Raw genomic sequence first — 25,957 nt, 5'->3', positions numbered from 1 at the left:
TCAGGAATCTAGGAACTTGCATGATGTTCCATCTTCATTTGTCCTAATTTCAAACTGTAACATTTTCTTTATGAATTTAGGCAGCTGCATTAGCAGTATCCGTGGTTTGTGAACAGAAACCACAGATACTTTGATAGATGCTGCAGATCTCTTGGAAGTATCTTTAACTCTCATCACTGCTTTGAAATTATAGTAGTTATTGGATCTGCTACATCTTCTTTCTTTTCTCACCACAGAAAATTTATAAAGTCTCTTTCTAAATAACTGGTTTCCCTGGCAATCCCATATATTTTACGTCTGTATTATTTATGTCAGCATTACTCTGAGAAGGGATTCTGGTTTGACAAGACTGCTAGAGAACATCCTGGCACAAAAGGGTTAAAACACTGTGGTGTTTAGTCTGTGTTTAGTGAGTAGAGTTTTAAGACTTTAATAGATTCAGTTTTTAATCAGACTAATTTAAGAAGCATTAATAAGTTTCACTGCAGAAATCTAATGTCATAAGGAGACTGATGGTCAAACCATGGGAGTGAAATGGGACTGATCAGAGCAGAGGCTTCTCTGTCTGCTCTTTTTTCATTCTCTCCTAGCGCAGAATCATCCTGAATGGGAGGCTATGCTTAGCTAAAAAAAAGCTTTTTACTCACAACCTTCCCACTTCAACCAAGGTCTTAGAATATAGTACTTTTAGAAGTCCTCCAATTGGAATTCAGCTGCTAATATGTTTGTGTTGGTATAAATCATAGAATATCTAATGCTAAGACAAAATCCTCCAGAAATAAGCATCAGATACTATTTGTCTTGCTGTTTCAGTGATGGCCATGTTATCAGGGAGGGCGCTACTTAAGAAGTAACATAGAGATGTGTATTATATCTGTGAGAGCACCTCACTCTGAATTTCTATTAGACAGCAAGAATACTGCTTAATTCTGCTACGCTGTGGTTAACAGAAGATTCTTTGAATTAAATGATTTCCACATCATCTTAGCGGGCAGGGCTTTGTGAAGACATAGCTTTGGATACAAGTAACCCTAACGTAGTAAGGCAAATGTGGATTAATCATGAAAATACTAATACAGCTTCTAAAAAACACTGTATGTAGACTTAAAGTTGATAGGAAGGCACACAGAAAAACTCTTCCTCAGTGTGGGGAGAGAAAAATCCCAATAGTAGGCAATTCTAAAATCAGGGCAAATTTCTGAATCTCTAGGTCCTACATACTTGAGATAAATAATGAGATGTCTCTCCAAATTCCTATGTTGGAACCTAACACCCAATATGTTGGTATTTGGAAGTGGGGCCTTCAAGAGGTGATTAGTCTTGGGGGTGGATCTCTCACAAATGGGATTAATGCCCTCACAAAAGAGCCTGGGAGAGCACCCTGCCCCTCTGCCATGTGAGGACAGAGCAGGAAGACGGCAGTTAGGAAGTCAGAAAGCAGGCTCTCTCCAGACATCAAATTTGCTGTGTTTTGATTTTGGATTTCCCTAGCCTCCAAAACAGTGAGAAATCTCTGCTGTTTTTGTAAGCCACCCGGGCTATGGTATTTTGTTATGGTGACCTGAACAGACTAATAAGACATGCACCATGAACTGTGGCTTAAAAATGAAGGTTCAGGAGTTTCCATTATGGCACACTGGAAACAAACCTGACTAGTATCCATGAGGATGTGGGATTGATCCTTGACCTTGTTCAGTGGGTTAAGGATCCAGCCGTTGCTATGAGCTGTGGTGTAGGTGGCAGACGCAGCTCAGATCTGGTGTTGCTGTGGCTGTGGTGCAGGCCAGCAGCTGTAGCTCTGATTCAGCCCCTAGCCTGGGAACTTACATATGCTGTGGGTGTGGCCCTAAAAACCAAAAAAATGAAAACAAAAAAAGGTTCAAATACAGTGTAGTTAAAATGGTGAAGTCATTTTTATTTCAGTACTTGACAAAATACCCCATAAAATCCAAAACTTCTACCATTATACAAAAATAGGTCTCTACAAGTGATATTATCTGTCTTTATCACCAGTAGCAAATATATTAGGCAGTAACATGTAACTTCAGTAGCCTTATAAGAAAAGTGCAGGACACCTCGAGCTACACATTCAACAGTATCATAATGCGCAAAAGTTTAATCTTTTCACCCATTTGATAAATACACAAGGTTTATAATTTAATCATTTAAATTAGCATTCCACAAATATACATGTAATTTGATGATTATTGTGCATGAATACATACACAATGCTTATATGTACAGAATCCAGTTTGTTTTCATGTGCTGGCAAGGGATTTGTATACAATCATAAGCTGTGTTTGTATTGGTCCCGGTGAATATCCACAATACAAAAGCACAAAAGAACCATTGATTTACAAAAGGGAATTTGTTTAAAATCACTTTGATTCATGTTTCAAAGGATTATCTTCTCATGCCAGCATGAAACTGAGTTGAACCTGTAACATAGAAATAGGATACTTCAGTGATTTCAATGAGATTGTGACTTAAATCAGACTAACCAGTTCATAAAGGGCAGAAGAGGGACCTTGTGGCGCAATGGTAGCGCGTCTGACTCCATGAAGGGCAGAAGGAGGCACCATTTTTAAAAACTTTTTTCTGCCTAAAATAATCTTATTCAGAATTGAACTGATTTTTAAAAGAGACTCTTTTTTGTGTGTGTCTTTTTTTAGGGCATATGGAGATTCCTAGGCTAGGGGTGGAATCAGAGCTGTAGCAGCTGGCTTACACAATAGGAGACCTTGAACATATATTCAAAACTCACCGTGGCTGGCTCCAGGGCATGCTAAGTGAGATTAATGATAAGATTCTCTGTAAAGTGCCCTGCAGGTTGAATGTTCTATACCTCTTGCCTCTTGAAATACCTCTTGGTCTTAAAAATCTGGGTCTTGTGAAATATAAATGCTCAGGCCAACCAAGTCCTGCTATGATAATTGCTTCCTACAACTATAAGTTGCTTGGGTTAGACAATTTCTTATATGAAGAGGCAAACTACTAATTTAAAATAACTGGCTATTAGTCCTATCTATTTTGTGGGAATAGTAGGAAAAAAGGGTCTTTAATAAAAGGAAAATATACATATACACATACATACATATAAACTGACTTAAAGCTCATTAAATTAAAATGATTCAAGACCATTGAATCAGGAGTGAATTGAGAGACAGAGAAGAGAGGTTTTTTCCCACAATAAAAAGGGAAGGGATTCCACATTTACTAAGTACAAAAAAATTTTTGTGTGGTTTTCTTTCCCCCTCCCTTTTCCTGTTTTTTTTTGTTTTTAGCAGAGACAATAAAAGGTCATTCTTGCACAGTCCTTTGAATAGGATGGGTTTCTTGGATCACATATAAAAAGCACTTGCTTCCTCCTCTCATCTCCCCAGCTCTTATTTGGATGCCTCAGCATGTATCACTTGGCAGCAAATTCTCCAGCAGAAACTCTGTGTGTCTCAGAGTACTTTGTACATAGATGCTCATCATGTACTTCACCTAATCAATTGTCTTAATGAGATAAGCAGGAGAGTGGGATCCAGGGTGATAAATCAAGTTTTGGCTTAAATTCCTAAATCTAGCTTGGTAACTCATACTCAAGTTTAAGATTTGATTGTCCTAATGAGGAAGGTCAAGGAATTTCAAGAAAAGAAAGAGTTCTGGGTCTATCTAGCACCATGGTGCTGCCAGTACTTGGTTAAGCTGAGGGTACCTGACTGTACAGTTCCAAGCCGTCTCTGTAGCGCCTCTAGCCGAGTGATATAATCTGTCAGGGCTCTGTCAGGATCATAATTCTGAAGCTGAGAGCATGCTAAAGAACTGGGATTTAAATCAGCTGGAGTGCCTGGGTACCTATGAGATAAAAAATACGAACATGAATCCAAACTATCCAAAAACAATGCAAGCAATGTGCCAGTCGAGCTCCACCTTGCCTTCAAAAGGTAGACCACTGGTACTCTGCCTCATCTATATCCCTCATATGTCTGAGTTTGCCATGTATAAAGGAAAAAAACTCCTCAATAAATTCGAAGCAGATACTAAGTCATCAAAAGAATGTCCAGCACACTGCCTGTTGCCAAGGCCATCAATAAATGTTGCAAACATATAAATGCACCTTATGCAAACTTTAGAGTTTTTTTTCATAATTCTGGAAACTACCAATTTTAGTCAATGCCTTTCCCAATGTCTAATCACAGCATATATACCAATTAACACTTGATCAGCTCTGTTTCCTATGCCCTTGGAAACCAGTTACAAATCCAAAAACTATTTTTGATTCTGAGCTTTAGGTTATGTAAATCATATATAACTAAAGAGGTATTTAGTTCTTTTAATGCAAATCAGTCAAAGCCCTAACACTATCCTTTTTCTCTTAAGAATTAGTATATTGGTACAGGTTTTTATCAAATTCTTACCTATTCTGAAATGGTAAAGGAGACCTTGGATAGTCCAGATCTGATCTTGAGCGATACGCAGTGTGTCTTGGTTCTCCATATAGCTCCAATCCACCAGAAGAATGATAAAATGAGTCAGTCTTTTCAGCACCTAAAGTAATCCAAAATGTACCTTGTAAAGAAAAAAAATACCAAGCCCTTGAAAAATTTCTACAAAAGATAAGGCTTCAAAAGAGTACCATACTCTACTACTATATCTGTTTTACTGTCATTTTCAATTATTCTTGCTACAGGGAGAAAGAGAGGACAAGTGTTGTTTTGTTTATACTTGAATATTAGTATTTCTGATAATTTGGAAGTAACTATACCTCAAAGAAAATAAACTATTTTTTATTTAAAAGACCTCTTCTTAGTTTTACCTTAGCTTTAACTAGGGTGAAGTTTGGGGGAAAAGATGATGTGGATAAAGAAAATTAGATTAATGTAATTAAGTCTTTTCATACTACTGACTTTTACTGGGGAAAAACTCAAAACCAAGATTTACTCTTACAACACAGAATTCATATATGGTACAAATTTTAGCTGTTTTCAGTATGAGGATGTGTTTTTCAAAAACAATTTGCTTAGAGTACCAAATATATTTATTCTTTCTCTGCAGAGAACACATCAAGGTGGTTTAATACCAACACATACAAGTTATGCTGTGTGTCTATAACTCTGTGTGCTCCCCAGCTTCTGACCTCATCCTTTTGCCTGAAATGTTGAAGTCCTAAATGTTTGAGTACAGAGAGAAGGAATTTTTTTTTTTTTCTTTTTTGGTCACCCCATGGCATATGGTGTTTCCGGGCTAGGGATAGAATCCAAGCTGGACTTTCAACCTTCTTCACAGCTGCTGTAACCCTGGATGTTTAACCCACTGTACCAGGATGGAGATCAAACCTGGGTCCCTGCTGCTGCAGAAACGCTGTTGATGCCACTGCACCACAGCGGGAACTCAAAGAGAAAGAATTTTAGCTGTTTCATTGTATCAGCTATTGCTGAACTCAGAAACATGTTTGAATATTGCTAAGTCGTGAAAACTTCAAACCATAACTTCCACATAATAGAGAAAGAGCAATCCTATCTTGAACCAGAGCCTTAAATGCAGTTGTAACAAGAGTGGGCTCTGGAGCCAGACTGTCAGGGTTTGATGCTGGGACTACCACATCCTACTGAGTAATTTGGGGCAAATGACAAATGCTTTCTATGCTTTAGTTTTTCATCTGTTAAAGTAAAAATCATAGTAACTTGTCTCATAGGATTCTAAGAATACATGAAAAAAAGCAGGGCCTGGTGTGGACTAAGTGCTCCACAAAAACTAGCTCTTATTACTCTGCTGCTTTTTGTTGTTGTTGTTGTTTTAAAGAGTGGCACCCGCAGCATATGGAAGTTCCTGCGCCAGGGACTGAATCCAAGCCACAGCTGCAGCAACACAAGATCCTTTAACCCACTGCGCCCGGATCCAACCTGTGCCTCTGCAGCAATAAAGGCCACTGCAGTAAGATTCTTAATCTACTGTGCCACAACGGGAACTCCCTTTATTACTCTTTAAGATAGCAAGGTCCCAGCTTTGTTAGTTATAAGGGCTCTGTCTTTGGACAGCACAGATCCCAGAACACATTATTTGGAAGGTATTACACATGTAGTAATTTTAGAGAATCATCAACATAAGAAAAAATTCTATTTTGACTTCACCTGGATTCAGTCCAAAGCCATCCCTGTTAATATTGATGGGACCGGAACTTGTGACTCGATGCCACCGTCGAACCAAAAATTTCATTCTAAAAGAGATGCCAAGAAAAAATTTCACATCTATAATGTAAAGAGTATAAATATACAATTTCCACAAAAGTCAAGACATACATTTATATACAAACACAGAACAAATCTCATTATATCACATGGTTGCCTAATCTAAAATTATGCAAATGTCCCCTGGTATGTGGCAAAATTAGCTGAAACAGAAAACAGAGCTTCCCGTGGGCATCAGAGGTCTCTTCTGTTGCCAGTACCAGGTCCTGGCTTCAGAGGTACATGGGACACAAAGATATGGAGAGCAAAAGTAGAAAAGGGGAAGCTGGATAGGCAAAGAAACGGCACCAAGAAATGAAAAGAGGAATGGAGACTCTAAAGGACAGGTGAGATTGGCAGTAAGACAGAGCAGGGAAAGCTGGAAGAGGAGTGAGGCAATGTAATCAGGGATGGTGGCTTCAAAAGGAATGGGGGTAAAAGTGTCACAAACCAGCTACGGTGAGTTTCTGCCTGCCATGACCTGGCCCAGGGAACTTTGTGGAGCACAATTTTGATTTCTTAATTTCAACCAAACATATAAGAGGACAAGAAAAAGAGGGAGGTACAGTGAAGTCCTTCAATGACAAATGGCTTTCATGGAGCTGTCCCAAGTTCTTCTAATCGAAATTAACAGCTAACTCCTGTGACCTTTCATTTTGTGTCTCCTAAATCATGTGCATATTGGTCAATCCAACCTTCAGGGATCTTGGCAGGAATGTCTTCTTTCTTAATCATCCTCCAGTACATAACCTTGTACAAAGTGCACCAGGTGATGAAAGGAATGAAAGATGAAGAAGGAAAGTTTTTTGCTTTCTCCAACCTTCTAACCCGTGCCAGTGCTAAGAAATGACAGAAATAGGAAGCCATCTGGCAAGGGGTCTAGGAGATGGAGTGTGCAGGCAGCATGAAGGCTGGTCTCCAAGGGAAGTGAGGAGTGAAAGCCAGCAGATGCTACCCAGTACACAAAAACATTAATTACATTTCTTATTCTAGCTTTGTGGTCTTTTGGGATATATGTGAATAACTTGAATACAACAGAACTGGATAATACTTAGCTAGGTCCTCAAACCAGTTTGATTCTTAGCTCCATTTCAACCATGTACAGAGGGAGCACCGGAGTTCCTAGCTGGAACTACCAGAAAAGGAGTAACAAAAGCACTAGCAGAGTCCAATGCAGAGCCAGGCCAGGGCTCTCTATAGCTGGGCTTGAGAATGGGTTATGTTAGTAATGAATAAAACCAATGTATGACAGCCTAAGTGACTTCAAAAAAACACTTCTCTGCCCTATGACTTCTTTTAATTTATGTATCTGAGCTAGATGATGGGCTTATTTTGATCTAAAAAAAAAAAACTGAGACAAACCAGACTGGATGTCCTACTCCTGAGTCACCTGCACCTGGGAGTGCCCTTTTCACAGGGTTTCTACAGTCAATATAAAGTATCCCTGACTAAAGGATGAAAACCTAGAAAGAAGCTGGCATATTTTAGTGATGTGTCCCATACTATATGGGTACAGAGCACGATAGGCAGAGAAAAGACAAGAGGATTAAAAACAACTAATTTTTTAAGACAGCCTATTAAAATGTGTATTCTTTCAAGTACTTTACCTCGAAATTGCCATGGACACTCTGACAGCTGAACGAAACCTGGTGAAGCCCTTTGGACGGTTGGTGATCACCTCAAGATCTGCAAAGGCTGGCTGCGCCCCCATCCGGGCAAGTAGAGCCAGGCTGGCATCCTCACATTCCTGAAACCCACCTAGTAACAGCAGCAGGTATTTCTTTTGATAAATGAGAGCCTTCCGAAAACTTTCTGCCCTCAGGTATTTACCATAAATTCTCTATGTTTAAAGAAAAACATAAAGACATTATTAAGAAGTTATTCAAATTGTTCTCTAGAGGAAGAACATCCCCTAAATTTTTTTTTTTCAAAGTAGCAGTAGTAGATGGCAGGTACCCTACCACTGTTTTCAACTTTATCAACAAAGTTAAAAGTAGAACTTTATACTTTTGCCTCACAAATTCTTCTGATTGAAATTAACACTTGGGGGATCAAACCCAAGCCACAGCAGTGACAACGCCGAATCTTTAACTGCTAGGCCATCGGGGAACTCCCTAGTTCATGGATTTTAGCTCCTATTCATTGCAAATGTTTTTGCATTATCTGAGGTTTTTTTAGTTGTATAGAGCTACTTTCATTATTGTCAGTAATACTTTTTTTTTCTCTTTTTTCTTTTTAGGGCTGCACCTGTGGCATATGGAACTTCCCAGGCTAGGGATCAAATCAGAGCTGCCGGCCTACAGCCACAGCAACATCTGATCAAAGCCACACCTATGACCCATGCTGCAGCTTGTAGCAAAGCCAAACCCTTATGCACTAAGTGAGGGCAGGGGTTGGATCGCATCCTCCTGGATACTCGTTGGATTCTTAACCTACTGAGCCACAGTGGGAACTCCTATTAAACTTTTTCAATGTTAAAGTTTTCTGTCCCTTTAAGAGTCATAAATTTATTTTATTTTATTATTTTTTTTTATTTTTATTTTTATTTTTTTTTGTTGTTGTTGTTGCTATTTCTTGGGCCGCTCCCGCGGCATATGGAGGTTCCCAGGCTAGGGGTCCAATCGGAGCTGTAGCCACTGGCCTACGCCAGAGCCACAGCAACGCGGGATCTGAGCCGCGTCTGCAACCTACACCACAGCTCACGGCAACGCCGGATCATTAACCCACTGAGCAAGGGCAGGGACCGAACCCGCACCCTCATGGTTCCTAGTCGGATTTGTTAACCACTGCGCCACGACGGGAACTCCTCTTTTAAATAGTTAAAATAAATATTCCAAACATTTTTCTTTCATTTTTTTTTTTTTTTTTTAGATTTTTTTACTTTTTTGGGCTGTTTCTGCAGCATATAGAAGTTCCCAAGCCAGGGACAGAACCCTCGCCACAGCAGCAATGTGAGCCACTGCAATGACAATGCTGCATACTTAATCTGCTGTGCCACAGGAAACTCCAGACAGTAGCAGAGCTTTTGCTGGGGGGTGAACACCTGACTTTCTGTTGGCTTATTAGAGATGAAATTGTGTTAAGTGGAACCATGAGTTCAGGGTCCTGCCACTTTGACCATTAATAAAGCTTAATCTGGTCCCAAAACTGGGCATGCTTCACCACAAATTTTTTGTGACCAGCTAGGGACCTGTATTCATGACAGACTGAGCAGGGAGACCTAGAAACAAATCCTGAGTGCCACCTAAAATTCTTTAGTCTGACAGCTAAGGTTAGTAAGAGATGAATAAGCAAAAGCAGAGGAGCAACTTTAGTATATGTTTAGATGGAAGATGTCTCCTACCTTTATTGTGGTGTGCTCAGACTCAGGGCTCAGATTTTGAAGTAAAGCTTCATTTCTTAGTTCAGCCTTGAGTTTGTACACTTCGGCTTCTGCCCTTTTCAAGGATTTTTGGAGAGTCAACTTTTCTCTGTTCCAGACTTCTTTTTCTGAAGCAATGATGGCTTCAATGTTGGGGCCACCACTGAATGAAAACCTGGAAGACTGCAGAGACCAGAGGCTACTTACATAATTTTTAAGAACAAGCTCTAAAGAAAGATCTGAATTAAACATATTAAATATATCCCTATGAGAGATAAAGAAATCTCAGCTTTCCAACCTCAGACAAGGAAGTTCAAAGCCAATCTCAACTGACATTAAAGAATATCCACTAACTTTAAATTTATGGTTTTGCTGAGTAGATTAACTTCCCAACTAAAAATCCTTGTGAAAACCTAGTCCAACAGAAGATGTTTAGATTAGTAGAGCTTTGAACAAAAAAAGTATAGAAACTTAAAAAAAATAAAGACTATCTGGGTCCAAATGTTGAACTTGTACCTGACAGTACACTGGAGAAATGGGGGAATAAAACCCAGCATGTACAAAGGGAAGTGGATCTCTATAGAAGCCATGTGGATGTCTTGTCATGTAACTGACCACACAGTTGGTCTTACTGGTCTTTCCTTTATATTGCATGGTAACAGAGCTAACAATTTTGTATTCTGTAGTTTTTAAATGGGAGAAAAATCTAACTGATAAATGACAAGAACAGGCAGAATGCACGTTTGAACACTTCTTCACATGTAAGTACAGTTGGTCCATAGGTAGCAAGGTACTTCACTTTGGAGATAAGTACATCTTCGTTTGAGTACTGACTTCAGTTTTCTCATGCACAAGGCTGAGTGTGGATTAGAGATTTCAAACATATATAACCCAGAATCTGCCAGAGAGAAAGCTCCCAACAGATAATAAATAAATATATATAGCTATTATTATTATTAATGTCATCCTTACAAAAATTTCCAATGATCCTATTAAGAATCAGATATTTAACATGTAGCCATGATAAAAACAGACATACATAATCTCTGCCAGCTCCTGTCCGATAACACCTGATCTGCTCCTCCAGCTTCATAACCATGTTTCTTAAATCATTCTTTTCTTCAGTTAGTTGGCTGATATGTCCTGTCAGCTCAGCATTTTGTCTCAGCAGTCTTTCAGTTAATGAACCACAAGAAGTGCTTGGGGACATTAAGCTAGACTAAAAGGCAAAATGGCGTAAGGTCATGTAAGCACAAACATTTACGAATAATGCATATAAAAATGTGAAGTCAGGAGTTCCTGTGATGGTGCAGCGGAAATGAATCCAACTAGGAACCATGAGGTTACAGGTTCCATCCCTGGCCTTGCTCAGTGGGTTAAGGATCCGGCATTGCCGTAAGCTGTGGTGTAGGTCGCAGACTCGGCTTGGATCCTGCATTGCTGTGGCTGTTGGCGTAGGCCAGCAGCTCCAGCTCCAATTGGACCCCTAGCCTGGGAACCTCCATATGCCACAGGTGAGGGCTTAAAATGACAAAAGACCCCCCCCCCAAAAAAAAAAGTGAGATCACCGAGAACAATAAATTTCACTAAGAAGTGCTTAAGCTGAGTATTAAATGATAAGTAGGAATTTACTAAGCAGGAGGAACAGCATGTGTAAAGGCACAAAGTCTTGGGCAAGAGTGTGTTACTTTTAAGGACCTATAATAAGATGCTTGTGAAGACTAGAGCAGAGATTGCTTTCATTTTATGAACAATAGGCCTGAATGGGGACAGTTAAGAGCCATGAAAAGCTTTAGGTTGGAGCGTACCATAAACAAAATTTATGTCTGAGAAAGAGTAAATTAGGGAAGAAATACCCCGGTGTCAGGCAGACACATAACAAAGTTACGTGTTACCAAAAGTCCAGGGGAGAAATGCTGAAGTCCTGAAGGCAGGCAGTAACTGAAGGCATGCGGGACAGACATGTACGAACTCATGAAGGTGACTGATAGAAGAAATCAGAGAATATTAATTCAAAACATAAGGAAAGAGAGAGTATTTAAAACAGAAAAGGTCAAAAGGGTCAAATGCCACAAAGAAGCCAAGACAGACAGGGACTAAAAAGCATCACCGGACTAGTCAACTGTTGGGAAACTGGTAGCATTCTTGAAGGTGGTTTCATGGAAGAGTGAGGGTAAAAGCCAGACTACTCTTTCCAAACCTGGTTTGCATTATACACCGTGATTATTCAATAATGATAATGGAAGTTAATTTCCCCTCAAACTGTCACTATCTTCTATTAGGGGAAGGTAAACATTACTATTAACCTTTTAAATAAGTGAAAAGATAAAAATTAATACACTTTAGAAAATACAGTGCCAGGAGTTCCCGTCATGGCTCAGTGGTTAACAAACCTGACTAGCATCCATGAGGATGAGGGTTTGATCCCTGATCTCGCTCAGTGGGTTAAGGATCTGGCGTTGCTGTGAGTTGTGGTGTAGGTTGAAGATGTAGCTCAGATCTCGTGTTGCTGTGGCTCTGGCGTAGGCCATCAACTACAGCTCTGATTTAACCCCTAGCCTGGGAACCTCCATTTGCTGCAGGGGGAGCCCTAAAGAGACCAAAAAAGAAGAAAAAAAAAGTCCAGTTTCAAATGATTCATATACTTCCATTACATCTTTGTTCCTAATACTTTACAAGGGGTTTTTAAAAAGTCTTACCTCTTCACTTGGCTGGCCAGTTAACTTTTGTAGTTGTAAAATAATTCCATCAATATTTTCCTGAACCCAAACAAAATCTTCATCATCTGCTGTTTCAAACTGTAGTCTTCAAGAAAAAGGCAAAAAATTTAAAATATATCACCAATGAGCAACACTGACTAGCACAAACATTACAGAAAGAGTGACATCCTGTTTTACCTATTGCTTCTCCTTTACTTTAAGCATTATTTCCCTGCATGAGGATGATACGATTTGTCAGGTGTATGACTTTTGTTAAGAGTATCACCTCACAATGTAAACACGCACAATTTGAAAATTTCAACCCCCCTCCCTCACTAGTGAGGGACAGATTTTGTCCAGCTTGTTTAACCATGTCATTTCCAAAGGTCAAGCAGAAAAGTCTAACCTATTAGAGGCTTTCTGAGCTAGATGCTGGAGTTTTGAAGCCACACACTGAAGTTTTTGTCTGATCATTTCTAATTCATGATTACAGTCTCCTCTATTTATTTCAATCATTTTAGGATAGCTTGATTCCTTTGTCTCTCCTTCTATTTTCTGCTGAAGAACCCAATTTCTGGTTCGATCACTGGTTAAACTCCATGTGGTTGGCTGGTAATTTTGGACAGAAAAAGAAGAAGTATTAATTACAAATGAACAGCACATCACATTTTTTCTTATGGGAACGTGATTATTATTTATATCCCAAATAAACTTCTATTGATTATATTTTTAAATGATTTGTGCAGAGCTATATAAATAATTTTATCCAATATCAAAATTATGTGATCACAGGGCTATAATATCTTTTCAAAAAATATTTTAAAACAAAGTGTCAACTTACCTCGTTAAGATTCTGGTACAGAATTCTTCTACTTTCTCGTTTTTCTTCTCGTTCTAGCTCTTGCTTCTGGAATTCCTGCATAATTCCTTGAAGTCGTTTTCCTTCAAGGTCTAACTTATAAACTTGTTGTCTTTTCTCTTCCAGTTGGCGCTGAAGATCTTCCACTTTGGACTGGAGCTCATGCATTTTTTTCTGTCCCTCTGTATTGGCCTCTTGTTCTGTCTGCAATGTCTTTCTGTGAACTTGCCTATCCTTTTCCATTTGCTGTCTTGTTTGTAAAGAATCAAGTTTATATTTCTCAGTCTCATTTAACAATTCTACTATGCGACTGTGTTTCTCTTCTAGCTGTTTCTGGAGCTCTCTAAGGAGGTCATCAGAGGGTAAGGATGGTCGAGGCTGCCCGCTATCAACACTGCTCTGCAGTTGTGCATGTAATTCCCGCTCCCTGTCCAAGGTACTGCTCATTTCTCGAATTCGAACTTGCTCAGATTCAAGAAGTACTTGAAGCTCTAAGTTTCGACCTCGTTCTTCGGATAACTGGGCATCATGTAGCATTCTTTGTGATTCTATTTTCTGCTGTGATTCGTTTAGTTGTTGTTTCTGTTGTTCCAAAAGTTGATTTAGCTGAATATTCCTTTGTTTCTGACCCTCAAGTGAAAATTTCAGATCCTTGAAGGAGAAAGTTGAAGTAAAAATTTGTTGATGCTAATATTATTGAAAATGCTCTGTAAGTATACAATTGCACCTTTATTAATACTAAGTTGGTAGTATTTGGTAACAGAACTGATTATCCATCTTATTAACCTATATTTTCAGTGGTAGTGGTTAGAGTACAGTTATTTGGACAGCGAGTGAGAATATAAACAAAACAGAGTTAAGCTAAATAATACTTTATCTCCCAACATTAATCATACCTGGTTAAGGAATATGAAGCAGAGTACATTTTTTCTAGGATTAATAACCTTTAAAAATACAGTATTTTTGAAATAATGTGTGAGTTCATGAAAACCCTTGTTATTTCCAATACCACATACTAAAAATAAGGGGGCTTATGGGGAAAGCTGGGTTAGGGACAAACTACTCAAAACTTATACAAACTGGTAATGATAAAAAAAAAAACCCAAAAAACAAACAAACAAAAAAATAGTAACCAGGGAGTTTCTGTTGTGGCTCAGCAGGTAATGAACCTGACTAGTACCTATGAGGATATGGGTTTGATCCCTAGCCTCACTCAGTGGGTTAAGGATCTGGTGTTGCTGCGAGCTGTTGTGTAGGTCGCAAACATAGCTCAGATCTGGCATTACTGTGGCTGTGGCCAGCAGCTGCAGTTCTGATTTGACCCCTAGCTTGGAAACTTCCATATACCCCAAGTGCAACCCTAAAAAGCAACCCCCCCAAAACAAACAAACAAAAAACAGTAATCAATATCTAGGGAAATAACATCCTTGCTAGGTAGAAAGCTCACTATGTCTGGAGGGTACCATGGTAGACACTAAAAAAATAAATAAATAAGTAACAGGGCAGAAATTTTGGCTACACAGTTCTATTTTTTAAGCCCAGAGCTAGTGAGTACTGGGATTATGTGGCTAGAAGAAGAGCTCTGAGCCAGCGATACTAGTGTTAAAGTGGCACTGCGTGCAGGACAACCTGCATTGAGGGGCCAGCTGTGCAAGGCTGGGGTGTGACTCTCTGGACCAGAGCCCAGAGTGAAGGGTCTCACTCTAAGTTGTCTTAAAATATAGCAGCAAGGGCTCCTGCTGCCAGAAAGTTTCACTGTTCCCTTTCCCTAGAAGAAAACAAAAGAACCAAACTACTTCTGCATTAAACTGACACAAATGCCCTATTTATCGAATTGTATACACACTAATTCAAATTCCTAAAACATATGCTGCAGACAAATAATCTGTAAACACCCTTGTATGCAGCAAAACAAAGGATCAGACCACTAGCAATTCTGATAATACAGTTCTGATAACATAATATTCAACACATAGGTAACAACTTATTACACCTAATGAACAGTTTAAGGTCAACATTTAAGGAAGAGGAACATCTCTCTTCTATCATTTTGGATTTTTCCACAGACATTTAAAGACTAAGATAAAAATACCTCAAGTTCTTCTTTATCCCGCTCTTCATTGCGTCCCAGTTTGGCTTTCTCTTTCTCCAAAGCCCACTGTAGCTCTCTGGATTTTTTCTGTTCACTTGCTAATGTGTCATTAAGCAAATGCACTTCATCTGTTTTATCTTTAATTTCCAACCTAAATCAGAGAGACAAATGAACTCTCATAAAACTACTCTGACCAAGTATTATATTGAGACAGAAAGAGAAGAGTTTCCACTGAAAAGTGGTGGCATATTATAAACTAGTTATTAGAAAAACATAAACCATGTAAGGATTACGGATTTTTGATTGTGGTTCATTTCAAATTAATTGTTTCCAGTAATACAAGTATTAGTTATTATATACCATTGTAAATAATTTATTATACAAATAATATTAATAAAATTCCCTTTGTCTTCTACTAAACGTGGGAATCATCATTTGTATGTGAAAACAACATTCAAAATAATGATTATACTTGTAATGTGTCCTTGGCAAACAGAACAGCTCAGTATTTACACCAACAAACTTATCCTTTTTACATGCATTATCTTTTTCTTTTTTGGCTGTGCCCATAGCATGCAGAAGTTCCTGGGCCAGGGACTGAATCCATGCCAGAGCAGTGACTGGAGACACAGCAGTGACAATGCCAGATCTTTAACCTGTTGCACCACCAGGGAACTCTATATGCCTTATCTTTAAAACATTTTGCATATTTTACCTAACTAAAACATGAATTCCATTAGATCATAAATATCACTTCAAATTACTGGCAAAATAAAAGTCAAAACTATGTATCTTATACAACAAGTATCAAATACAATTGAAGCCATTGAAAGACTATGCCAATACCTAATTATGAGTTTATCACTTGGAAAAACATGAGGTGTTTCCTTTTTACTGTAGTTTTTCCTATAAATAAGTTTCATGCCATTTAAACAGCATATAACAATGTTATGTTTTTGTAAGATTTGCACAATGTCTGTGACAAAAGTACTCTTAAGTCCTTTACTTATACAGGTTTCTAATAAGGAAGCTTGGCACACCTGAATGCCTCTAATTCCTTTAGGTGCTTATGCTGTGCCTTGAGCGTTGTTTCTAGTTCCAATTTAGTTTGTGCAAGTTCACTTTTTAGTTCAGCAACCACCATTTTCTCAGAACTCAGTTGTTCCTGCAGTTCTGTTGCTCTGTCTTTCACACTGCTGAGCTCCACTTGCATCTCCAGGATTTGAGACTGCTTCTGCTGCATATTATATTCCAAGAGTTCTAAATGGAAAATTATTAATATTTAGATTATGATCTAGTAACTCATATTTGGTTTATAAATATCTGTTGATAAGAACTGATTTGTTATTTAGGAGATTACTACAAAGCAAATATGAAAAGACTATAGCCCCCTAAGTCAGTTGACACATATACCTGCATATGCATGCTTTTCTCACAGTGCTACATCATCAGGATTTCAGGACTATACATATATAAGGATGATGAAAGTTTAACAGAATTCATTGCTGGATATAAGATTTGAAATAAATAAAAAAACCTGATGTGTTCACATAATACTATATAAACAGCAATCTGTATTTGTTTATTCAGAATTTCAATAGCTCATACTAAAAAATTCCAGTGGTTTTTGGCAGCAAAAGCACTTGCAGAAGTTATCCATGTAACTCTGACTACAATGAGCAGCACTGCTTGCTTGTTTCATTTGGCCCTCCTTCTCAGTCCCTGAGAATGTCATTATAACAGAAGTGAAAGTCAAAATGCCAACATCATGAATATTTTCTCAGGTCAGTCTCCCAAAGCAATAGAAATTAGAGCAAAAATAAACCCATGGGACCTCATCAAACTGAAAAGCTTTTCCACAGCAAAGGAAACCAAAAAGAAAACAAAAAGACAACTTACAGAATGGGAGAAAACAGTTTCAAATGATGCAACTGACAAGGGCTTAATCTCTAGAATATACAAGCAACTTATACAACTCAACAGCAAAAAAGCCAATCAATCAATGGAAAAATGGGCAAAAGACCTGAATAGACATTTCTCCAAAGAAGATATACAGATGGCCAACAAACACATGAAAAAATGCTCAACATCGCTGATTATAAGAGAAATGCAAATCAAAACTACCATGAGATACCACCTCACACCAGTCAGAATGGCCATCACTCATAAATCCACAAATAACAAGTGCTGGAGGGGCTGTGGAGAAAAGGGAACCCTCCTGCACTGCTGGTGGGAATGTAAACTGGTACAGCCACTATGGAGAACAGTTTGGAGATACCTTAGAAATCTATACATAGAACTTCCATATGACCCTGCAATCCCACTCTTGGGCATCTATCCGGACAAAGCTCTACTTAAAAGAGACACATGCACCCGCATGTTCATTGCAGCCCTATTCACAATAGCCAGGACATGGAAACAATCCAAATGTCCATCGACAGAGGATTGGATTCGGAAGATGTGGTATATATACACAATGGAATACTACTCAGCCATAAAAAAGGATGACATAATGCCATTTGCAGCAACATGGATGGAACTAGAGAATCTCATCCTGAGTGAAATGAGCCAGAAAGACAAAGACAAATACCATATGATATCACTCATAACTGGAATCTAATATCCAGCACAAATGAACATCTCCTCAGAAAAGAAAATCATGGACTTGGAGAAGAGACTTGTGGTTGCCTGATGGGAGGGGGAGGGAGTGGGAGGGATCGGGAGCTTGGGCTTATCAGACACAACCTAGAATAGATTTATAAGGAGATCCTGCTGAATAGCATTGAGAACTATGTCTAGATACTCATGTCGCAACAGAAGAAAGGGTGGGGGAAAAAAACTGTAACTGCAATGTATACATCTAAGGATGACCTGACCCCCTTGCTGTACAGTGGGAAAATTAAAAAAAAAAAAAAATGCCAATATGGATCATGGTTTTTTCTTTAAAACATACCAGATCCCTGTTAAATGTCAGTTATAATGAAAACAAACTGAAATGTTCTCTCTCCCTCCTTCCCTTTTTCCCTTCCTTCCTTCTTTCTTTCTTTCTTGGGGCATATCTGTGGCACATGGAAGTTCCCAGGCAACAGGTCGAACTGGAGCCATAGCTGCCAGCCTACACCACAGCCACAGCAATGCCAGATCTGAGCTATATCTACGACCTATGCCACAGCTTCAGGCAACACTGGATCCTTGACTCACTGAGTGAGGCCAGGGATTGAACCTGTATTCTCATGAGTACTAGTTGGAATCTTAATCTGCTGAGCCTCAATGGGAACTCCAACAAAGTGAAATATTTAAGTATTTAATAATAATATTTAATCCCTAAGTACAATAAATGAAAAAATGTAGTGAAATATATATCAGAATACATTTTTGTAAAATATATAAACTTATGTATATATGCACAATTAAATGGTCTGAAGACATTATTTTTCTTGGGTTTTAAGTTATTACTTCAGGATTTAGCGATTATAGGGGTGATTTTTTACTCCTCTACTTCTTTTGTTTCTCTACTCTACCATAAATACATTTTTAACTTAAAAATTTTTTATCCAAGTTCATTACTTCATATTATATCACTTCATATTACAATTACACTACTGATATCAGGAGAAAGGAATAACATTAGCTTTGGAGAATTCATGTTAACTTTGCTTTTAAAACTATTTCTTAGGGGGTAGAGGCTAAGGATTTACATATATATATATATATATATATATATATATATATATGATACCAATTAAGCTTTTGATGTGATTCTATTTAACTCAAGTAAAATAACATTAATAAATTCTCTAAAAATAATCTTCAATTAATCCTATGTCTAAATATAAGGGATATATTTAATTTCTGACCTCATTATACCTGTTTTCTCTAAAATATGTAATAAGGGGTTCCCTTCATGGCTCAGTGGTTAATGAGGACATGGGTTAGCTCCCTGACCTTGCTCAGTGGGTTAAGGATCCGGTGTTGCCATGAGCTGTGGTGCAGGTTGCAGATGCAGCTCAGATCTGGAGTTGCTGTGGCATAGACTCGCAGCTACAGCTCCAATCTGACACCTCACCTGGGAACCTCCATATACTGCCGGTGCGGCCCTAAAAAAAAAAAAAAGACAAATAAAATAAAACAAAATAAAACATGTAATGATATTTAAAACCGTCAGCTTTTCAATGACAAATGTTTGGTATAACTTTCAAGATGTGCTAAATTATAGCTGTTTCTATAATTAGAAATGAAAACAAAGACATTCACTAGACACAATGTAAAATTAGATTTCAGTTCTTTCTTTCTTTTTGTCTTTTGTCCTTTTTAGGGCCACACCCGCGGCATGTGGAGGTTCCCAGGCTAGGGGTCTAACTGGAGCTGTAGCCACCAGCCAGCACCAGAGCCACAGCAACGCCAGATCCAACCCTCCTCTGCGACCTACACCACAGCTCACAGCAATGCCAGATCCTTAACCCACTGAGCAAGGCCAGGAATCGAACCCACAACCTCATGGTTCCTAGTCGGATTCGTTTCTGTTGCGCCACAAAGGGAACTCCGATTTTACTCTAATGATTTTCAGCTGCAGCTCAATTTAAATTATCAGATACCCCTATTGAAAAGTGAGGAAAAGATTTGACAAGCACGTTATAAAAGCAAAAATCTAGCTAGCCAATAATCTTATGATGAAAAACTAAGGGCAATTCTGTAATTAAAGGAATGTAAGTTAAAACCATAGTAACAGAGGGCGGCACTGCCCTCCTCCCTGCGAGCTGGTCCTGTGGCCGGGCCGAGGACTGGGCACCATGAAGCCCTACGGCCTCAGCGTCCTTTACAAAGGCGATTCCAAGGCAGTGTTGCTCGAAGCCGCATACGATGTGTCCTCCTTCATTTCTTCCAGAGGTCCAGTGTTTAGGAATTCATGACATTCACAAGTCAACTGATTGTGGAGAGCTCGGCAGAAGGCAGCAAAGCTTCTGTCAAAGAACAAGAATATCTGTGCCACGTCTATGTGAGAAACGGCAGTCTTGCGGGAGTGGTCCTTGCTGACAGTGAACACCCATCCTGGGTGGCTTTTACCTTGCTAGAGAAAGTACTAGACGAATTCTCCAAGCAGGTCGACAGGATATTTTGGCCAGTTGGATCTCCTGCTACCATCTAGCACACAGGCCTGGTGGTCACCTCAGTAGATACCAGAACCCCCAAGAACCTGACACCATGAGTAAAGTGCAGGCTGAACTAGATGAGACCAAAATCATCCTGCACAACACCATGGAGTCTTTGTTAGAGCGGGGGGGGGAGAAGGTGGATGACCTGGTGTCCAAGTCAGCGGTGCTGGGAGTGCGGTCCAAAGCCTTCTATAAAACGGCCCGGAAACAAAACTCATGCTGTGCAATCATGTGATGGCAGCTGGCAGTGCCCCTGTGCCGGATCGTCACCGTCATCCACATCAGAACGCAGCCCCAGATGCAGAGCCTCGCAGAATCACCCAGTGTGGGACAGACTCAATTTTCGCTTTGGAGCTCCTGGGAGGAACCGAGGGTTGTGGAAGGGACCTGGAGGTGGGGAACGTTCAAATCCACGTGTCTAGTAATTTTTGAAACGATCATTTGAGGCCCCTCAAGCTGTATTTCTGGCTCAAATGAAACCAAAAAGCTCAGTGACTCCCACAGATGCTGCAGGGCTCGTTTTTAACCCCTGGGAAGGACGCGGGCCCCCACCTTGGGCAAGGCCCCGGCAGGTCACCATTAGGTTTCATTTGTACATTAGCACCATTAGCACTCCAGTGAGCACTGTGGGGCCACCGTTAGGGTTGGGGTGGGGGTTGGGGGGCGCAGGGCAGCCCTTCCACGTCGGCAGGAGACAGTCACTGGGCTTCACAAATTCTGAGACCTTGTTTGCATTCATCCTGAGACTTCCTGCAGTGCCCATCCAGCAGGTTCCACAAAGATGCCTTGGCAGTAGGGGCAGGGCCCTGTCCTCACTTGCAGTTTGGCTTTGAACATTCGGGTCATAGCAGCGTGTGCCACAGTCTCTCGTGAACGGTTTTCACTTGCCTATGTTGTGACAAGACTGTCCTGACAATCACCTGGGACCTGCATGTCTCAGCAAGTGGCCTTTACTGTGGCCACCATTCCTGTGCACCAAAAACAGGTGCCAGCCAGCCTGGGGCTCCCAACACTCCACTTGTGGTCTGAGCCCCCCACATACCCGACCATCCACCAGCAACCCACCCCCATCCTGAGCAGCACGAGGCCCAGGCCCTGGGGTCCAGCATGAAAATACACACACAGCAACCCAGGCAGTGGCCCAGGCTGGGTGCTTCTTGGCCTCTCTGGTGTCTTGGGCCCTTTTGCTATGTTCCACACTGCCTCCTCGTGCCCTGCTGTGCTTCCTTAAGACACAAGTTCAAGATGGGCCCTTGGAACTCAGTCTCCAGGGAAGCCCCTGCTGGGTGGTGTCAACCAGCGTGATCTTGTCCTCTGGTGTCCTTCCAGGACACTCCTTCCTCGGGTGTCCATCTAGGACACTCTGTTCCAGCCCCTTTCAGGAAGTGCCATGGCCCTGAATTCCCTTGCTTGGGCCAGGAGTCAAGAACCATATGGCTTCTGAGGACTCCACCCCAGAGAGGTGGACCTCCCAGCTGCCCTTTTCCTCTGGGTGCTGTGCTGGCCAGAGGACGTAGGGCTCCCCCAAAGTAGCCTCCCCATATGATTTTCCTGTTGCCCTGGATGCCTGTGAGACGCAGACCCAGCCGCCTCCCTGGCATCTTCCTTCCATTAGGAAGACTGAGCCTTGTCTGACTGACTTCTCCCACTTTGGAGGATATTGGGGAGAAAGTGGGGTAGGTGGTGGCGGGGGGTAGTGGGCTGCATTTCTCAGCTCCTGTTGTATTCTAATGTTAAATCATTTGGCAAAGAGTGTATTTTAATAACTGCTGCCTAACTTTTCTCTGTGTTCTATTTGAGAGGTTCTTATATGGATAAAGTTGTCTTCTGAAATCCTCTCCCCCCCAAAATAAAATAAAACCATAGTAACAATCTACTGCATACCAAGACTGAAAACAAAGGGCTGACAATATCAACTGATTGAAAAAAAAAAAAACAAAACACAATTTTCATACACAGCTAGCAAATGCACACGCTGAAGTGACCACTTTGGAAAACAGTTTGGCTTTGTCTAATAAATCTGGAGATATGTATTCTATGATCCACTGGATACTTTCCTGGGTATATATACAGAAGACTCAGGCATATACATGCAATCAGAAACATAGCATCATAATGTGAAGAACAGCATGGAATTTAAGCATAGCTAGAAAAGCAGAAACCACCTAAATGTTCAACCACAGAATGTATATATAAACTGTGGAATATTTACACAAGAGAATTGTATAAAGTAACAAAAACGAATGAACTAGAAATAAATGTGACTGAGAAGAATGTTATAGAGAGGTGAAAGAAACAAGACACAAATATATGCAGAGTAATAAAGTTCAAAGCAGGAAAATCTTTAAACTTCTTATGGTTTAGGAATACATACACAGGCAATAAAAAAATCAGGGTAAGGGTTACCTCTAGGTAACCCCACAGAGGAGCCTGTATTCTAGGTTACTAAGAGGAACAGAAGATGGCCTCTGGGATACCTCATCATGGGTAAAGCTCCTACAGGTATTCATTTAATATTATTTATTTGTGCATTTTACACTTTTCTGTATGTTACAGTTCACACACACAAACGTGTTAAAAAGAAATGGTTACTTTCACTGTGGATTTTTTTCTTTTAGGTTATCCTTACATAGAGCTTCAAAACAAAGAAAGATAATGAACTTAATGGGCTAAACAACCCATTCAAGGCAATGCTTGTTCATTTTAAACTAAATGTATGTTTATATGTCAGAAAATTAGTGTCTCTTGGATTATTCTATGAGAGTTACTATCACTCTCTCTCCACACAGCTAGCTAAAGTCACTTTCAACCTCTACAGGAGATAAAAGCAAAATTCTTTGCTATTTTGAAGCACGTCCTTACCAGCTTGTTTAGCACACACAGAATTTTTTTCTCTTGCAATTGAGGAATAACCCTCTTAGCTGCAACCACCACCACCTCTTCCCAATGTCAAGAGCTGTTGCTTTGTTTACAATGGGAGCAGTAAGCTTAGATGGCAAAGCATGACTGAGCATTTTCTAACTTCTATTCCCAAAGCTGAGTATGAGTTTATGCCTGGTCAGAGAACTCTAACGTAAACAAATATTTTTTAATTCTTAAAAAAAATTTAGGAGTTCCCATCGTGGCGCAAAGGAAATGAATCCGACTAGTATCCGTGAGGATGCAGGTTTGATCCCAGGCCCCATTCAGTGGGTCAGGAATCCGGTGTTGCCATGAGCTGTGGTGTAGGTCGCAGACATGGCTTGGATCCCCTGCTGCTGTGGCTGTGGCATAGGCTGGCAGCTGCCGCTCCAATTCAACTCCTAGTCTGGGAACTTCCAGATGCTGTGGGTTAAGGCCCTAAAAAGCAAAAAAAAAAAAAAAATTATATATATGTAGTGTGTGTGTTTACATATATACACATATATGTGTGTATGTATGTACTGTATATATATCTTATATATATACAACGTATATGTGTATGTTCATGTGCGTGAATCTTAAAATGAATTGGACAACTCTTTAATCCCTAGAGAAATTAAGGTAGATTAATTCACTGATGTGAGAATGAAAACAATTTGACTAGGAAAAAATATGTTTTAACTGAATAGTAATAATAAATGAAACAAAGTGAAATATTTTTACCCATTTCTGTCACCATATGAGCCTGTCATACAGCATACCTTGGCTTGGTTGATCATTCTCTTGTTCTCTTTTCAGAATCATTTTCCTACCATTCATTTGGGCATGCAGTGTTTGAATTTCAGATAACAAACTCCTTCTATCTGCTTTCTGGAGGCATTCCATAGCTGATTGATATTCAACACGCTATAAAAAGTCAAGAGAGTTATAAAGACAAAAAAAAATTAACAACAAAGAATTCTGAAGAATGACATGCTAAAATTCCTATATATCCTTCATCCAAATTCCTGAAATGTTAATCACATTTGCTTTTGCATTCTCCCTCCCCCGCCCTTGCCCTGAGTGTGTGTGTATAATTTTTTTTTTTTTTTTTTTTTGCTATTTAGGGCCATACATACACACCCTTGGCATACAGAAGCTCCCATATGAGCAGAGTGGTAGCCACCAGCCTATGCCACAGCAAAGTGGGATCTGAGCCGCATCTGTGACCCATACCATAGCTCACAGCAATGCCAGATCCTCAACCCACTGAGGGGGCCAGGGATCAAACTCACATCCCCAGTAATAAACTAGTTGGGTTTGTTACTGCTGAGCCACAACGGGAAATCCTGTGGATGTACGTATACACAGATGCACATGTCAGTTTTCAAAATTTGTGAGGCTATACTGAAAAATGCTTCTTTACCCTGAAAAATTGCAGTTTATAATTCCTTAAAATAAGAATGTTCTTTTTTACAAACCACAATACAATTATCAAAAGCAAAGTATTATACTACTATTAACTAATATACAAAGCTTATTTAAATTTTGCCAAATATCCTTAATAGCAAAAGGGGAAATAAGTGATATTTATAATTCTTTGTCTTTTGTGACCTTGAATTTTTTTTTTTTTCTTTTTTGTCTTTTGGTCTGTTGTTGTTGTTGCTATTTCTTGGGCCGCTCCCTCGGCATATGGAGGTTCCCAGGCTAGGGGCCGAATCGGAGCTGTAGCCACCGGCCTACACCAGAGCCACAGCAACGCAGGATCCGAGCCGCGTCTGCAACCTACACCACAGCTCACGGCAACGCCGGATCGTTAACCCACTGAGCAAGGGCAGGGACCGAACCCGCAACCTCATGGTTCCTAGTCGGATTCGTTAACCACTGCGCCACGACGGGAACTCCGTGACCTTGAATTTTTGAGTACAGGCTAGTTATTTTGCAGAACGCCCCTCAATTTTAAAAAAGTTTATCTTGGAGTTCCCATTGTGGTGCAATGGGATTGGCAGTGTCTCTAGAGTGCTGGGACACAGGTTTGATTCCCAGTTTGGACACTGGGTTAAGGATCTGGCATTGCCACAGCTGCGGCACAGGTCACAACTCAGCTGGGATTTGATCCATGGCTGGGGAGCTACAAATGTTGTGGGGTGGCCAAAAAAGAAAAAAAAATTTATAAGAGCATAACATTAAAAAAAAAGTTAATTTCAAATTAAGACAAAGTTCCTGAGTACCTTTTGGCCACCTTTCCCTGATAACATCTTATATAACTAAAGTACATTATTAAAGCCAGAAAAATACTACTTAAACTGTAGGGCTTATTCAGATTTCATTAGTTTTTATGTGCACCCATTTCCCCCCCCCCACCGCCCCATTTTTTTGCTCTTTAGGGCCTCACCTACGGTGTATGGAAGTTTCTGGGCTAAGGGTGGAATCACAGCTACAGCTGCCAGCCTACACCACAGCCACAGAAACGTGGAATCGGAGCCACGTCTGTGAGCTACACCACAGCTCACGGCAATGCCAGATCCCCAACCCACTGAGCAAGGCCAAGGATGGAACCACATCCTCATGGAGACTAGTCAGATTTGGTTCTGCTGTGCCACAATGGGAACTCCCAATGTGCACCCATTCTTTTTCTTGGTGTAAAGAACTACAAAATTTTTTCACAGATACAGGTTCATGTAACCACCACCAATCA

At 40.0% G+C, this 25,957-nt stretch overlaps 1 protein-coding gene and 1 pseudogene across 20 annotated transcripts in view; one reads left to right on the top strand and one right to left on the bottom strand.

Moving 5' to 3' along the window:
• AKAP9 (A-kinase anchoring protein 9) overlaps positions 1,892–25,957 on the bottom strand; it is a 159,284-nt gene continuing 135,218 nt past the window's right edge. For 11 of the 20 annotated variants that reach the window (XM_021102183.1, XM_021102193.1, XM_021102188.1 and 8 more), the window contains 13 exons: positions 24,042–24,186; positions 16,267–16,486; positions 15,227–15,377; positions 13,117–13,785; positions 12,682–12,884; positions 12,276–12,381; positions 10,616–10,795; positions 9,559–9,759; positions 7,823–8,055; positions 6,120–6,205; positions 4,407–4,557; positions 3,704–3,843; positions 1,892–2,438 (listed from right to left, as the gene is read on the bottom strand). In XM_021102183.1, the coding sequence (XP_020957842.1) occupies positions 2,404–2,438; positions 3,704–3,843; positions 4,407–4,557; positions 6,120–6,205; positions 7,823–8,055; positions 9,559–9,759; positions 10,616–10,795; positions 12,276–12,381; positions 12,682–12,884; positions 13,117–13,785; positions 15,227–15,377; positions 16,267–16,486; positions 24,042–24,186 (2,520 nt within the window). In that variant the 3' untranslated portion in view covers positions 1,892–2,403. 20 annotated transcript variants of the gene reach the window in all.
• Positions 20,017–20,630, top strand: LOC100516749 (annotated as a pseudogene).

The sequence above is a fragment of the Sus scrofa genome, chromosome 9 (genome assembly GCF_000003025.6).
Source record: "Sus scrofa isolate TJ Tabasco breed Duroc chromosome 9, Sscrofa11.1, whole genome shotgun sequence".
Taxonomy (NCBI): domain Eukaryota; kingdom Metazoa; phylum Chordata; class Mammalia; order Artiodactyla; family Suidae; genus Sus; species Sus scrofa.
The sequence above is the reverse complement of the archived record's forward strand: the minus strand, read 5'-3'. Positions and strand labels throughout refer to the sequence as shown.